Genomic DNA, 17201 nt, shown 5'->3' with positions numbered 1-17201 from the left:
CTGTGTGCGTGGACGGACGGGGACCAGGTGCAGCCTTTGTCTCTTCAGCATTTAAGTCCACTCACTCGCTTTCAGCTGCCTCGTGCCTCCCCACCCCTCCCCTCTGTGCTCTACCCCCCACCCCCTCCCTCTGGGTGTGTGTGTGTGTGTGTGTGTGTGTGTGTGTGTGTGTGTGTGTGTGTGTGTGTGTGTGTGTGTGTGTGTGTGTGTGTGTGTGTGTGTGTGTGTGTGTGTGTGTGTGTGTGTGTGTGTGTGTGTGTGCGCGTGTGTGTGTGTGTGTAAGCTGAGCTGCAATAGTTAGAGGAGGCTTCAGCAGTCCTCTCCCCCCGCCCCCACCCATCCATCCTCCCTCCTGTGCCTCACAGGTGACTGTTGTGGAGGTCCCAGCTGGCTAACTCTTGGCTGATTAAATCCGTATGGTGCAGGAGGACTGAAGAGAACCTGGTTCATGTTTCAGATTTGTCCATCTTTTATTATATCGTATACTGAGGATATCAGTGTTTTATACTCAGGCTTTAGTTTGGACCACTGGCTTTTATCAAAGTGTAGGCGAGGGGGGCCGAGTTACGAGGTATTAGAAGCTCTTACGAAACGTAAAATTTAAGAGGAGTGTCTGCTGCTTGTTTTTCTTTGTTACATTAATTGAAAACAGTCACAAACAAAAGAATAATAGCAGCTCTGGGTTTTTTTTCCTTTCAACTTGGCATTATCTGAACCTGTTTTTGTCTTTGTAAAAGCAATGTTGCTTTAAACTGCTAAACTCTGTCCAGAGGAATAAAACCACAATGGATTTAATCAGTGTACCAACATTAAATCACCTTTTAAAGAGTTAGTTGTCATGGCTAAACTTTAACTTCATCTTCTTTTAGGTCAAAGAAATAAATACATACAGCACCAGTCTGAAGTCACAGTAAATATTACCGCATGAGCATATTAACACGTTAATATACAAAACTGTACAGGTACAATTTTAACAAACTTAAATATTTTCAGTTACAAATTAGAAAGTCACAGTCTTTTGGTATTGAGAAACCACAATTCAGGATTTTGTTTTTGCAAAGTTTTGTAAATTTTTTAATATACCGTAGCTGTTTTTTTCTCAACAGTTTTTTTCCCTCCCTTCATTTAGAAAGTGTGAAAACACCTTTAGGTCAACATTAGTTAACATTTAAAGCACAGATATAGCTAAACAACAAAGAAAACTGTAAAAAAATAACGCATTTCTAAACTTTTATGCAGACAAGAGTTCAATGCCAAGTGACTTATTATTGCTATTGTTAATAAATGTAGTCCAAACTCTTCAGAGCACAATAATTCCTTCAAAATAAAGCTCACATTTTAATTATCTTGGTTTTACTAAATTAAAATAAGCAAGCAGGCAAGTTTAAGAATCGCCGTTGTTGGGTTGACTTGTCTTTTTGCAGCATTGGTTAAGAGAGTGTGGGAGTATTGCTCATGCTTTGAATTATCTTTTAGCTCAGTGATAAATATGTCGTGTCTGCGTTAGATCTTCTCTCACCTCATCTACAGTGACAAGGCAGAGATAGCACGAGTGCACACACATGTCTGCCCGACAGCTGCAAACTGTTGATTTAGAGTTTGGACCTTTAGAGTTAGCAGTTAACGCAATAATAATAACCTACAACACTGAACACTGTTGAATCCCATTCGTTAATTTGTGATTTAGTTGAATTTTTTTTATCGTAGAATGTCCATTTTAATTCTATTAAATGAGGTGTGAGTTGCAAAGTTTTCATTTTACTGTAAGAATTTGATTCAAGAAGAAAAACTCATCATTAGCAGCCATATTTTTGCTGCTCTATCAAATGCTTTTTCTGATTTTTTGAAACCTCATTCTGAAAGCTCACCTGCAGAGGTTGGGGTAATTAATACTGAATGGATTGTGTGATGCAGATGAGTGTCACCTGAAGCTAAACAAACAAGGAGCACCTGGTTGGCAACAAGCAAGGCATGAACACACACTGACTTATGGTGTCCTCTCTGACACTGTGATAACAAATGGTAAAGTAAGTGAATATGTAAAGTCAATGAAACATTTCTTTTGTCTTTTTGTGAAAGCGGATCATAATTTATTGAGAAGTAGGGCAATACTACTATGTTTGCATTAGTGTATTCCAGTTTAATCTTGTTGATGTGGGATACTTGTGTACCTTTCCCTTTGTTTCTTCAGTCCAAGGGCGACAGGTGGCATCGAGAACTAGACAAACACATCCTCCACGACCGTATTCACCCTAGCTAACATTAAAGCACTTAGACCATGTACGTTACTTTTCATTGCTGCTAGGACAGCTGCCACCCCCTGGCAGTCGCAGTCCTTCTACCATGAACTCAGGTGTTTGGTGAGTCAGATTAAGCCATCCAGCTATGAGCAGTGTGTAATTGATAAATGGCAATTCTCTGTGGGTTGGCAACAATACATGGCACATGCAGCTGAGGTCTCTTGTTGAGGCCATTACCTCTGGCACATGGAACAACAGAACATCTTAAGATGACAATGAACACAGCTGCAACCTAATTTCACAGATTCATTCAGAATCGGGTCGGAGATTGAGGCGAACATGGAAATTTGTCACCGTCTTGCGTGTTTATGCAATTTACCATTGCAGTGGTAAATTGTCAATTGGCTGTCAATTGGACAAGAAACCACTTAGTCCCAGTCTTACTGCCAGCAGAGAACTGTGATAGTGTGTAGACAAAACAGCAAAAAACCTTGTGAATGCATTTTCACACAAATTGTCCAAATCGCAGTTCATGTGAATCCATTCAGAAAGTTGTTTACATGGAAACAGTAATGACACAAAGGCCATATGTCCTGTGAATCTCATTATTGAGATGTCAGTGTAATTTCCTGGCTACGGGTGAAGTATTTGGAGTTTAAGTGTGTTTGCGTGTACGTGTGTGTGCGTGCGCGTGCGTGCGTGTAGGCTTTGAAGGCTCCTTCCTGTGGTGCAGTAGTAGACCATGCAATCCGGTGGGTATCAAATGCCCAAAATGTCTCAACGGATCCCTCCTCCCTTCTCCGTATTGTGAACAGGTGGAAAAGGAAGGAGATTAATTGCAAAACAGGCTGAGAATATGCTGAAGTAAAAACGTTCAAATGTGTTATTCAGTCGTTGTCTAAGAAAGCTTTTACTTGTTTCTTTTTTTTCACTCCATGGAAAAAAGTGTATTCATCCAACAGTCTTTTAGGTTTCCCGCCGACAGCTTAAATCTTCACACACAGGCCTTTATAAACTACGACCCGGTGGCTCAAGGCGGTGCAGAGTTCATAGCTGTGAAAAAGATATAAAGAGCGCTATTGAAGGTAAAGCCCTAAAACCATGAAACTGCATTTAAAAGGCTGCTCTCTGTTGACCCATGACCTGTGAGACTGCGCTTGTCTATTAATCGTCAATTCTCGAAGCAGTTAGAAGAGTCTGATCCACTCTAAATGGAGACGGGACCCGGGCGTCATGGATCTCCAGGAGACAAAGGCGGCTTCTGATCCCACATTTTGCCTTCACCACACCCCCCGTTGCACTCTCCATACCCCCTTATCTGGTGGTCTCATTCATCGTCAATAGCATATTGAGAAGTTGCGTTTAACATTCAAAAGCTTTGCCGATCTTGTTAGTAAAGCGTGAAATAGCCCCGTCCTTTTCTGTCTGTGTCTGTCCTTTCTTTTCTCTGCCCCCCATTTGCTGAGGAGCTCAATGAGAAGGCATTCTACTCCCACACAATAGACTTCTTCAGCATTTCTTCTGTTATTGATCTGAATGGGCGAGAGTGAGGGTCTAAACTTTAGACATCTGGTCCTTTTGAAGGGGGCCAGGGCAGTTGATGCCCTCTGCAGAATGTGCTGCGTGATGTAAGTGGAATGTGAATGGTGCTTTGTTTTTTTGTTTTGCTAGTTTTGAGCATTAGACATTAAGACACCGCACTGTTTTAAGTGCCGGGGTAAATGGGAAGGTTAGAGCAACCTTTCTGTGTTCTTTCTGTTTCTCATTTTCATCACATGAAAGCTTCGAAGACTGTTTGTTGTTTTGAATGGAGAAAAAAAGTCTTCATTTCTATAGAAAAACATCTGCTGCTGTAATGACTCCATATACAGATTGTCTATCAGTACATGTGCGGTTGGATGTGAGCAGTAAAAACCTGGGTTGAATTATCCTTCTGTGATTTTGCACAGAGGACAACAACATTTTTGAAATTGCTCTGGTTTCTGGCCCACAACTGACCTCTTTCAACTTCCTCTGCAGACAGTAGAGAGAAGAAGAGCCCTGCCATGCCCGGTTCTCCTGTGGATGCTAAGACTCATTCCAGATCAGCCCCCAGCAGCAGCGCCAGTTCCATGATGCCACCCCTGCCCTCCATCAACCCCAGTGGCCCTCGTCCGGCCTCATTTTCCTCCACCACACGTAAGTATTTTAATAGTTCTCTATGCATTGATCTTAAAGACTTCACATTTCTCATAAAATCCTCATGATTTGACACCTCTTCTCTCCAGTGACCAATGGGAATCATCATTCCCCGCCAACCCTGAACGCAGTCCCGTCTCCACCGCAGCGCTACAGCAACGGACCTTCGTCATCCTCGTCATCATCCTTGGCGAACCAGCAGCTGCCGGCCACCTGTGGGGCTCGCCAGCTGAGCAAGCTGAAGCGTTTCCTGACCACGCTGCAACAGTTTGGCAACGACATTTCTCCTGAGATGGGAGACAGCGTTCGAAGCCTCGTACTCGCCCTCGTGGTAAGTTCTTGGTTCGCCACGTGTTAGATGAGGAAAAGGATCAAATCTTGCAGACGCAGTTTTTTTAAGCATCATTTTCTCTTTGCAGAATTCCACAGTTACGATTGAGGAGTTTCACTCGCGGCTTCATGAGGCGACCAACTTTCCATTACGGCCTTTTGTTATTCCTTTTCTCAAGGTAAATGTCCTACTTGATATTATTGCAGTGTGTAATACTGAGCAGTCTTACATAATATGTAAGACCAGTTATTCATTGGTCAGTAATAAAACTTCAAAGTAAAAGGGATTGCCAAATAGGTTACCTAAAAGTCACCTAGGAATCTGAGTAATTGCAGCTTTAGATTTGAGGGAATACAAGTATCACTAAATTGCGTACTTTGCGCATTTCACATAAACTTAAGTGAGTGATGTAACTCAATAAATGGTGTGGAAAAAGTGTAAAGTAACTTCTAGTTGACAATCATAAGATGAGTGTATATTCAACAGTCTCCTGAGCTCCTTTGTAAGCAGGGGGGTCTGAAGGAGTTTACTTTTGAAGGAGCTTTCCACAGTAAAGTTGCTCATAAATCTTCAGTTGGTTGTAGCGCAGTACGGTACTTGTCAAAGAAGCTGAAATCTCTTTTTCCACTCTTGGCTCTGACACTGCTTTCTGACCCTCTAGTCTGTCTACCAGAGTTGAGACTCAAACTCCTGTCCCCTGCCCTTTCTACTTTTTGCGAAATTGTGTGGGGTGCCCACAATTTAAATGCTACTCTTGTTGAGAGTCAAGACGGAGAGGGACTGATGAGACTACATCTGCGAGGAAGTGGAAAATGAAGAGGAACAAAGGGAAAGTTAGAAGTCGGAAGTGTGAAACATGCCTATAAAGTGCTGCCTCCTCTTGTTTTTATGGTATACGGTGGACCATATGGAGCTGCTGTCCTGTTAAAAGAGCATTCAGCTGCCAGGGTGCCTCCGATCTTGCATCCGCCCCACTGAACCCCTGAAAGCTCTGTGCTCCACTGACACACACACACACATACACAGCACATGTGTCCGCTAACTGGGGCCCCAGGGAACGAACGGATGCAGAGGAGCATAGGCAAACAGACTGTTAAAGCTGGAACTTCAGCATCTTTGGGGAAAAAACGTGTTTGCTTCAGCTAACAAAGACAATTGAAGAAAACGTCAATTGGAAACGAGTAGAGGTTTTTCAGATTTGGCTGGATGGATGTTAAAAGGTGTAAAAACTAGGAACTTGCACGGTTAGTTGGGTAAAGAACTCAAAAGAGGCATAGAAGGAGTGTTGTAATTGCAAACACATTGAAGCCTGGTGTCGGTTAAGACGAGATGGAAAAGTTTGTTGGAGACGAACACAGATTTAGCAACAAAACAAGAACTAAGGACAACTTATTTTGTTTCTGTTCTTTTTTTAAAACCCATTTGGTATTCTGCATTTGTGGTGGCACTTACTCATGTCTTGTGGGTTGTAGTTGGTAAAAACAGCAGCACCAGGTTATAAACCCAGTCATTTTATTTGAGGCAGCCACAGAGCAACACCCACATTGATTCCAGAGCCAGACCTCCAGGAGTCATTACCCCCCTTCAAAACCTTCTGCACTGTCTCTTAGCTTGTCTCAGACACTTCTGGACTCTCCAGATTTCTCTCTTTGGTCTTCCAGGGCATACTGATTCACTTTCTGTCTGCCCCATCTCTCTAAACAATAATGTATAGCAGAGGTGGGCAACTTTTATTACAGTGGGGCAACAAAAGTGATTTTCTGATCCGAGGGCCACATTATCAACATTCATGTCAGCATTTAGAATAATGACCAATCTGAGCATTAATACAGGAAAGAACAACACGTTTGTGTTGTCATTTTATGTGTTTTTGGTGTAATTTATGGTTTTGATTTGTTTAGTTTTTTTTGTGGTTGTTTTGGGTCATTTTTGTTCTTATTTTACGCTTTCTGTTGTGTGTTTTTATGTGTTTTTTAAGTCACTTAGTGCATTGTCCTCTCATTTCCTTTGTTTTTTTGTTGTTTTGTGTGTTCATGAATCAATTTGTGTATTTTTGTTGTCATTTTGTGATTTTAGAGACATTTTTTGTGTATTTGTTTTGTGTTTTTGTTGTTGTTTTGGAATTTTATATATTTTCTCTCATTTGGTGTATGTTTTTGTTGTTGTTGTTGTTGCCGTTGTGTGTTTTTGGAGTCATTATGTGTATTTATGTTGTCTCGTGTATATTTCTGTAATTTTGTATGTTTTTTACTCATTTTGTGCATTTACTTTAGGGGCCACTCAAAATTAGAGCAAGGGCTGCCAGTTGCCCATGTCTAGTCTAAATCATAGCAAATATTCAACATATTCTAAGAACTGAAGTTTCTGTAAATCAGCACAAGTGAATATTTCTTCTGACTAGTGCTTTTCTGTGAATTGGTTTCGAAACTCACATGTAATGTTTTGTCTTTTGCCAGGCCAACTTACCACTCTTACAAAGAGAGCTGCTCCACTGTGCACGTGCAGCCAAACAGACCCCAGCCCAGTACCTGTCGCAGCACGAACACCTCCTGTTGAGCACCTCCACCCTGGCGTCCTCCCCAGACTCCTCGGAGCTGCTGATGGATCCTCCTGAAGCAGGAACCAAGAGACACAGTCCCAGCAGGTTAGTTAGAAGCGTATGTGTGTGTGTGCGCGCACGCATGTGCTTCCTGTTTAACTGGGTGAAAATCAACATCATTAGAGAGATAACTGTCTGCTACGTCTTCCTTAGGGCCAAAGAGAACGGTGTACACGAGCGCCCACCGCCAGCCATGGAGCCTGCATCGAAGCGTATTTGCACCATAAGTCCCGCCCCGCGGCACAGCCCCGCCCACCCGCTGCCCCTCACTGCCCAGCTGCACCCCACGCCCCCACCCTTGCAACACTACGCTCTGGACGACATCGCAGCACCACACATCCTTCACCGCGAGCATAGCCAACGCGTGCTGGAGATCCGCGACCTCAAAGATCGACCCAGAGTACCTGGTATGTAACACAAATGTATGACTGGAAAGCTTCTGTTAGAGAAGTGGTTCCCGAGCTTTTCACAGTCCCGTACCCCTTTAGACATTAAACCTGAAGCCATGTGCCCCCTACTTCTGCATAGAATTGAGTAAAAAACTCGATTTAATGATCTTGAATCGATTTCATTGAAGTTTTCCAAAATCGATTCATACAGTAGGTGCTGAAATCAATATTTTTCGAATCAGACAATCACATTTTTGTGGCCCCGCTGTGATAAAACTTGCCTACCTCTGGTCTAAATGTTGATCTTGTCTCTGTGGTGCAAAGTGTTTAAATGATAAAATGTGAAGTAACTCTCTAACCTGAAACGGATCCATACAAACGGATGCATGCACACATCATGTTATTAAAGCAGTAATGGGTGGTCTGTGTGTTTGTATAGCTAAGCTCAGTATTTCCTTGGAATACACATGTGTGTGTATAAACAGAGCCACACTGTCCCTCGCTGGGGGAGGCCTGGATCTACTCTGGTGCATATCCAGCCGCCAATCGGGGCTTGTCAGCACTGGGTGGAAGCAGCAGTAGCTTGTGGACATTAAAACATAGACACACACACACGTACATGCATGCACAGCACCTTGATATGTTCATGGTAAGAGGTGCTGTGTTTACGAGGCCTCGGTCCCTTGTCTGACAGCCTCCCGCCCGCCTGCCGCCACTTAACTTACAGGCTCCCACACACACATAAACACACCAGTTACACACACACACACACACACTCATGGCTTTGAACTGTTTGAAAGCTAATGAGAAGCAGAAGTTGAGATGATGCTGGTGAAAAGCAACGTGTGTGTGTGTGTGTGTGAGAGATTATTAGCATTCTATTCAGTGTGCAAGTGGCCTCTTGTTGGCTACTCCTTAGCCTGTTTAATGAGATAGTGGTTTGGTTCATTGTGGGATGTTTACAGAGTGCGTGTCTGTGTATGAACATCCTAATGCTGTGTGTTAGCATAGCGACAAATAGCAAGACGTTGTTGCATTGCTTCTAATTGTATCTTGTTTTTATTGCTAAAGATGTTCAATAATGCCAAAGATAACGTGTAATGATTGATCAGAACCGTGTGTGTGTGTGTATGCGTGTGTATGGTTCACAGTGAGTGTCAGAGCGGCTGGTTATGTTTAAAAGTGGAGCCACTCCACTCAGCCTGAGTGTCTCCCTACTGGAATGCTGTGAGCTCCAGTAGGGGAGGTGTGTGTGTGTGTGTGTGTGTGTGTGTGTGTGTGTGTGTGTGTGTGTGTGTGTGTGTGTGTGTGTGTGTGTGTGTGTGTGTGTGTGTGTGTGTGTGTGTGTGTGTGTGTGTGTGTGTGTGTGTGTGTGTGTGTGTGTGTGTGTGTGTGTGTGTGTGTGTGTGTGTGTGTGTGTGTGTGTGTGTGTGTGTGTGTGTGTGTGTGTGTGTGCGCGCGCGTGCGTGCGTGTGTGTGTGGTAGGGGGGTTTGACAGCTGACTTCCAGATGTGCGCCGTCTCTGGGTGCTCTGAGCATCTGTTTTGCGTCTTTGTTTTTTTCTTTTTCTTTTCCTCTCTTCACCTTTGTTCTCTCTACCCCTCCATCTCCTCTGTATCGTGTGTTTATCGTTCACGCTTTAGCTCAGTGTCTCCCCGTCACTCCTAATTCTTAATGTAGCCATGAATAGGCCTAACGTTTGGATAGCTTATCTGCTAGCATGTGAGGGAAATGTAAACAACGTAGTGCTGGGAGGTTCCCTCTCAAACTTACCATATAGACTTAAAAACACAACTTCATCTTTATTTCTTTTTTTCCCATTTTTTATTTATTTTTTTTTCTTCTTTGATTTATTTTTTTTAAAAAATTCTCTTTTTCCCCCTCATTTTTTCTCTTTTTTCCATTAAAAAATTCATTTTTTCCCCTTTTTTTCTTATTCTTTTTTTCATCTTTACATTAAGTAAAATCTAAATCTAACTGTCTTGTATTTGATTCAGGCACTAACGGAGGGTACCGAGAGGAGCCAGTGGATCACAGACTGACAGACAGAGAGTGGGCTGACGAATGGAGGCATTTGGATCATGTAAGTTAGCCCAAAGACAGACTCTTCAGCTGCTGATTTGTGTGATACACAACATTTGTTGTTGTTTCACTGCATTCTTTGACAGAGGTGAAGGTACATCAGTACCACAGTATGAGTAGAAAATATGTACGTTTGCATTTTTCAAAAAAGTCTCCAGTTTGATATATTCACTGAAAAAGCTTCTTTTCCTGTTGTTTCCAGGTGTTGAACTGTATTGTCGACATGGTGGAGAAAACGCGGCGGTCTGTGAGCGTGCTCAGACGATGCCAGGAGTCGGACCGCGAGGAGCTGAACTACTGGAGGAGACGATCCAGCGAACAAGAAGACCCTCGTAAAGGAGGCTCGGGGTCTGCTCCTTTTTCCAAAGCACACAGTCCTCACTCAGCAGAGTCAGGTGAGTCACTACAGATGTTCAAACAGACAGAAAACATATCTATTAAAGTGATAGGTTTCATCATCTTTGTATCTTTTTTATTTGGAGCTCGAGCCATTGCTCCTCTTGCTGGAGTCCACACCCAATACAGTTGTCTCATTAGTGCAGTATACAATTACATGTAACACATCACAGAAACAAAGCAAACAACAACTAAAACTATTTACAAAACAAACCAAAAACAACATTCATACAGTCGGACCTATAGTAGTTCCAATTAACAATTCCTCCAACATGTGGCTTTTAACATCAGATGATTGATTATTTAGCCATATACATTGTACCAAACAGCTACAGTTGGTTCACAACGCTGCAACTCGGGTCTTAACCACAACAAAAAGGTCAGAACACATTACTCTAGTTTTAAATCTTTACACTTGCTCCCAGTCAGCCTCAGAATAGACTTTAAAGTTCTGTTGCTGGTGTATAAATCTGTGAATGGGTTTAGGTCCAGAATACATCAGTGAGATGTTAGTCAGATATGAACCCAGCTGGTCTCTCAGATCTATAGACACAGATCAGATAGTGGAGCCTTGAGTTCACATCAAATGATTTTAAAGTCCGTGTAAAGCAGAAATAAATTTGTGTTATGACTTTGTTACATCACAGAAACGTGTCATTGATCACTGAGCCAAATTTGAAAGATGAAAAAAATTGCTAAGTATATAAAATTAGGTCTCAAAATCATGGAAAAACAAGCACTTCTCTCTGCTCTGAGACGCTGGGGGAGTGTCAGTTAGAGGCGCTGGAATGACGCCCACACGTGGGAAGGGCGCCGCCTCCTTACTATATATCTATAGGAGAGAGCAGTGTGAAAGCTGCTCCAGTGTCAATTGTGCATCCAAAAGTGCTCGGATCGGGCCAAACAAGATGTCAGCAGAAAGGTCTGCTTCGCCCGAGTCCTGATATGTGCATCCCTCCTGGGTAGAGTCAAAACTGCGCCCACTAGAGGCAAACAACAAAATCGTGGTGTTTAAACGTGCTCATTTTATAGAAAATGTGGCACCGGCGTTGTTTTCGGCTAGGGGCCGAATTATGTCCGCTAGAGGCCGTGGAAGTTTGGTGTGCTTCAGCAGCAGGATTAGGTTTATGCTAATGATGGCTCTGTTACGTGACGCGGCTAGGATTTCTGACCCGCCCATTAAATCCGGAACACAGAAATTGGAAATACAGTTTTTGAAGCCTGGCTCCACAATTACATTATAAATGATTGAATGGCTTTGTACATGTGTTAAGGAATTAATTCATGACCTATTTAATGTGTCCAGAAGAAAATAGTGAATTTGCTTTACACGGTCTTTAAATGTTTTTTTGCTGCCGATTTTAATGTTCTTATTGATTTTCAGCTGTTGAATATTTTCTGTTGCACTTTTTGATCATGTAAAGCACATTGAGTTGCCTTGTGTATGAAATGCGTTATACAAATAGTTTTGCCTTGCCTTACATTTAAATATATATACATTTACAATATATCAATATACATTTACAGTTATTTATCAATATACATATACATCATCCAAGTAATGTTCTTTTGCTTATCAAAGAGGAGGATCATTCATGCTTATTTGTAGAGAACAAATAAAGGATTTTATTTGCAAGAGTCATAATCAAGCTAGAATTGAAAACAGATGAGTTTCTCAGACATGTAATCATTGGAAGTTGGCTCTGAGTCGAAGGTTAGATAAACAGTCCTAAGCCACGCCCACTTGTCTGGAGCCGTGTGTCTGCTCACGTCTCATGATAAACACGGAGGGAAGATGCATCTGTTTCATCCAGGTGATTTTATTATTGAACGTCCCTGCAGTAAAAGCCAAATCTCCATCCCTATCCAGTCTGCTGTGTACTAGCAGTGTTCCCTGTGTGTGCCAGCACTGCTATCCTCCTCCTGCTGCTCCACAGTCACAGACTGGTGCCAGCACTGGCCTCGGCCATATCGGCCACAGAAGGCCCGTCCTGCCGTCCTGCAGGCTCTGAGACCCAAAGCTGACAGAGTCGCCAGAGCCAGAGCGCCATCTGGGCCTCCAGCCGGAGAGCCAGGCTGCTCGCCTCGGCTTGAGCTGCTACAGTGGGAGTGGACTGAAGGCTTAGTGGGAGAGAAAATACAGGATGTAGTAACTGGAGTCAGTGATGGGAAGAAGAAAAGGAGCGAGAGCTATAGAATGTAGAGCAGGAATAAAAAGTGTAGGCTTGATCAACTGCACTGCATCATATTCAGTTCTCACACCATTAAACCAACATATACTGATATTCGGAGGTGAAAGTAACTGATTACAAGTACTCGTGATACTGTAATTGAGTTGCTTTTACTTGTACATTTTTGAATATTTTTCTAAATACTTAATTTTACTTGAACTTAGGTGCAGTTTGCAACTTTCAGATCCCTCCCTCCCCGCTGGTCTCTTACCCTTCCTCCAAAGTCCCTCCATCAGAGGAGCTAACAAGCTAACGTGAACCCGACAGCAACATCACAGTCATGTAACATGCACTGACTAGTGCATATTATTGCAGTGCTTCTCTCTCTCAATGTGCACATACCAATCTAGCAGCAGCAGCAGCAACAACACAGTGTCACTCACAGCAGCCCACACAGAGGCTGCTGCGTGCACATGAACAACACATGCACTACAGAGTTTTAACAATTACAAATCAAACATCATGTAAATCAAGAAGCAGTAATTAGCTTTCAAGCAGAAAAGTCGCCTCCAAAAATAGGGCGCTCCAGCCCCCGGAAAAGGGCGGGGACTATGAACAAAGGCTGTCAGACAGTCCATCAAACAGAATCCTGACTCTGATTAGTTCTTTTTGCTCGGTTGCGGTGCATTCTGGCAATCTGCCAAAGGCAGCAGGAGCAGCAGTTTTTTTTCACGCAAACTACTGGTTTCATGTAAGGCTGTCCTTACATAGTGACAGCTTTAGCAAATATGACAAAAAGTCACTTTTATAAGAGTTACGGACTGCACCTTTAAAGAGCAACTAAATCCCTGCCATCTCCTGACCTGCCACTAGGGAGGGTTTAGTTACTCTTTTAGTACGTTTTAAAAGAAGTAAAGTAATTTGTTACATTTCTACAACCAACTGTTACTGAGTAAACTATTATTATTATTTTTAAAATGATCAACGGACATTGTGAAACCACAAAAAAATTAAATGACCAGACAATAATTAAAAGCGTCAAATCATAGCTGGTCAGATTAAGGCAAGGCAAGGCAAGGCAAATTTATTTATATAGCGCATTTCATACTCAAGGCAACTCAATGTGCTTTACATGATAAAACATTCAATTGTTTAAAATCAATAAGAACATTTAAATCAATAAGAACATTTAAAATCATCAGTAAAATCAATTAAAATCATCAGTAAAATCATTACATCAACAACATGACAAAAAATCTCTCTCTCAATCATATGCAGTAGAGAAAAAAAGTGCCTTTAACTTTGATTTAAAAATGTTCACATTGGATGCTGACTTCAGCTCCGCTGGCAGTTTGTTCCACTTCTTTGCAGCATAACAACTAAAAGCAGCATCACCATGTTTACTGTGAACTCTGGGCTCCACTATCTGATCTAAATGCAGTGCAGCGCGCCAAAACAGCATTAAATGCTGGTTATTTTCTAAGTTTTAGAGTTCATAAATTTAGCCTGAGAATTGATTCATTTTGAATTGAACTCATTGGTCTATTTTTTTAAAGAATTGTACATTTTGACAAACTTTTTTATTTTAAACTAAGGCCTTTGTGGAAAATAAATTAAGTTCCAATTGTGTAAGATTTGGTGTTTTTTTTTTTTTAAAGTTTATACATGAGATGTTTACTGTATCCAAGGGAAACGTGGCAAGATTTATTACCACAAATATAAACATGGGGGTGAAAGTAACTAGTAACTTTTACTTTGAGTATTATTTAATTGAGAAACTTTTTCTTCTTCATCTTTCTTGCTTATTGGCGTGTTGTAACCAACTTGAATAGGTGCATATCGCCACCTACTGTACATGTTTTACTTCATTATTTTCAACGACTACTAGTCCGAGCTACTTTTTACTTGTACTTAAGTATTTTATGTATGACGTACTTGTACTTTTTACACCTCAGCTGATATTATTCATAACATATATCATTGTTAGTGTGAGCTAATGTGTCCTTTTTCCACTTTGTTCTACAGAGACCCAAAGAGATTTTGCACCTCGTTCTGGTTCTGGTTCTGCATTCGTAACTGATGAGATTTGGAGAAAAGCAGGTAAGCTAATAATAAAAAAAAAAAAAAAAAACATAGTATCTGGTAGAACCTTTCAATAACTCTACAAAGCTACATGATTTTTGTTTAAATACTTTATGCGTGTGTATTCTATTCAACCAAAGTGAGCAAACCTTCCAATGTCGTTCTCCTTTGATTCGCAGAAGAAGCAGTGAATGAAGTGAAGCGTCAGGCCATGGATGAGGTCCAGAAAGCCGTGGCCGAGGCAGAGCAGAAAGCCTTTGAGATGATCGCTGCTGAGAGGGCCAAGATGGATAAGACGCTGGCAGACGCAAAGAGGAAGGCAAAGGAGGACGCCATTATGGTCATTAATGAGCAGGAGGATTCCAGCGAGGTGAGAAGGAGAACTGGTGAAATGTTTTAAATGATGTTTTACATTTGATCTTTTAACTCACCATCTTATCTGAATGACCATGTGGTGTTATATACATTAACCTTCTTATTTCTAAAGCACTTCAATTGTTTATCCACCACTTGGTTGTCTGAGAGACTTATTCACATATTTCCCATAAGAAAAGAAATCTGGGCATCTGGAAACATACACAATTACAAATAAAAAATGCACAAAAGGACAACAGAATGACACAAATAGTCTCCAAAAAACACATACTACATATATATATATATATATATATATATATATATATATATATATATATACAAAAAATGACTGAAACACAAAATGACTCATAACATACAAAACGCAGAATGACAAGAAAATATTTAAAAAATACACAAAACGAAGCAAAAAATACACATAATGATTCCAATACCACAAAAAATAAACACAAAATAATATATTTTGAACATATAACATTTGAAACACCAAAAATACACAGAATGACACAAAAATATACACAAAGCGACAACAGAAATATACAAAACAACAACCTGTGTTATTTTTTAGATTGGTCATTAGTCTAAACCAGTGTTTTTCAACCTTGGGGTTGACCCCATGTGTGGTCGCCTGGGGAAAAAAATGGGGTCGCCTGAAATGTCTACTAATGATAAGGTGAAATACTGGATAAAATTGTTTTTAAATTGTTTTAATTCATTACATTTTTATTTGTTAATTTTTATTTATCTATTTTGCACAATTTAAAAAACAATATCTAATATCACAGAAATGGAAACAGTGCAGGAAGAGGCAGAAAGTTCAAAGAGCTTAATTAACTGTTTTTCTCCAAATTAAAACACCACACACAATCTCAAACAACTGTATTGCTATACTTTCACTTTCTGCACTATAGATCTAGTTAAAATAAAATGCAGTATAAAAATATCTGAACTGGCATTCATTGTTACTTTGTGCACTGATACTGGCCACTCTGTATTTGTAACGCAAACACGATCAAAAAAACTCATTTTAGAGAAGAAAAAAAAGCGTCTGGGGCCGCCAGAAATTTGGAATATAGAAATTGGGTCACGACAAAAAAAAAGTTGGGAACCACTGGTCTAAACGTTGAGATGATGTTCTGATATTGTAGATGTTGGACGTATAGAATACTTACTGTCCACTCTATCTTCCCCTGCAGTGTTGCTGGAACTGTGGGCGTAAAGCTAGTGAGACGTGCAGCGGCTGCAACGCTGCTCGCTACTGCGGCTCCTTCTGCCAACACAAAGACTGGGAGAGACATCATCTTATCTGTAGTCCTGGACTTCAGGCTCAGCCCAAACCAGTTTCTGCAATCACTGCAAACAGATCCGCCACAGCTGGAGCGTCTCCTGTCGGTCTACCTGGGGCCAAAGCTACTGAATGTGGCCCTTTGGTCTCCAGTCCAGGTGCAGAGAAGACTTCAGTCCCGTCTCGTTCTTCCACACCGTCCACCCCTGCCTCGGCCCCAGAGACCAACGGACACTAAGAGAGGATTTAACTCTGCAGCATTAGGAAACTATTTGTGGGTTATGTTAGGATAACAGATTATTATTATTATTTTTTTATCCTACTCTTTGGCAGATAAAAGAAAAGGACATATTATGGAAGACTGTTTGAGTGATATGTCAACTGGGACTTTGGCTTTGGCAAGCAACAGAAGGACTCGTCTCAGATGCATCAGTTGGACGAACAGATCTCCCTAACAGATGGAAACGTGTTTCTCATCATCCAAAAAAGCCCAAAATCTGGGATCTGTGTGTGTGGGGAGAGGGAAACAAAAAAAAAAACCACAACTAATGATGGATTTCAGTTCATCTTTGGCTACATGTAGAAAGTTATGAAAGGAAAGCGTTGAAACAAAGACTCTTCAGACTCTGATGTGTATACATTTTAGCTAAGGAGGTGGTGGGAAATGTAAACAGTGTAATAATAATTATAATAATAATAATAGTACCAGCTTCAAGCTTCACTTTTCATCCCGTAGAAAAGAACTGGTTCGATGTGTCGGCAGCTCCCCCCTTTGTAAAAAAAAAATAAATATTTGCTCTGCAACTTTTTTCGTCAGGATTTTATGTGTGTGTCTGTCGGTGAATAATTGTTAAGTATATTAATGTTTGTGTTAAAAAGCAATATGAAAAGGAAATGTTCAGGTATGTCACACGTTTCTGCGTCACCAAAGTGTTCCACATTCACTAAAGAAGAAGAGATTCATCGCCTGCAGTTGTTTGGTGAGAAAACTCGCTGAATAGACATAATAATAATAAGACGGTAACACGTTAGTCACTATTTTACCTGATGTTTTTACCTCCAGGGTTGGTTTC

General features: G+C 41.2%; 1 protein-coding gene across 2 annotated transcripts in view; it reads left to right on the top strand.

Moving 5' to 3' along the window:
- The window catches only part of LOC114463247 (protein CBFA2T2-like), a 39258-nt gene extending 22591 nt beyond the window's left edge, over positions 1-16667 (top strand). For both annotated transcript variants that reach the window (XM_028446661.1, XM_028446662.1), the window contains exons 2-11: positions 4260-4418; positions 4508-4749; positions 4838-4927; positions 7206-7393; positions 7502-7755; positions 9735-9820; positions 10022-10214; positions 14412-14486; positions 14648-14838; positions 16040-16667. In XM_028446661.1, the coding sequence (XP_028302462.1) occupies positions 4260-4418; positions 4508-4749; positions 4838-4927; positions 7206-7393; positions 7502-7755; positions 9735-9820; positions 10022-10214; positions 14412-14486; positions 14648-14838; positions 16040-16366 (1805 nt within the window). In that variant the 3' untranslated portion in view covers positions 16367-16667. The remainder of the gene's footprint in view (positions 1-4259; positions 4419-4507; positions 4750-4837; positions 4928-7205; positions 7394-7501; positions 7756-9734; positions 9821-10021; positions 10215-14411; positions 14487-14647; positions 14839-16039) is intronic.
- Positions 16668-17201: the final 534 nt, after the last annotated feature.

The sequence above is a fragment of the Gouania willdenowi genome, chromosome 5 (assembly GCF_900634775.1).
Source record: "Gouania willdenowi chromosome 5, fGouWil2.1, whole genome shotgun sequence".
Taxonomy (NCBI): Eukaryota; Metazoa; Chordata; class Actinopteri; order Blenniiformes; family Gobiesocidae; genus Gouania; species Gouania willdenowi.
The sequence above is the reverse complement of the archived record's forward strand: the minus strand, read 5'-3'. Positions and strand labels throughout refer to the sequence as shown.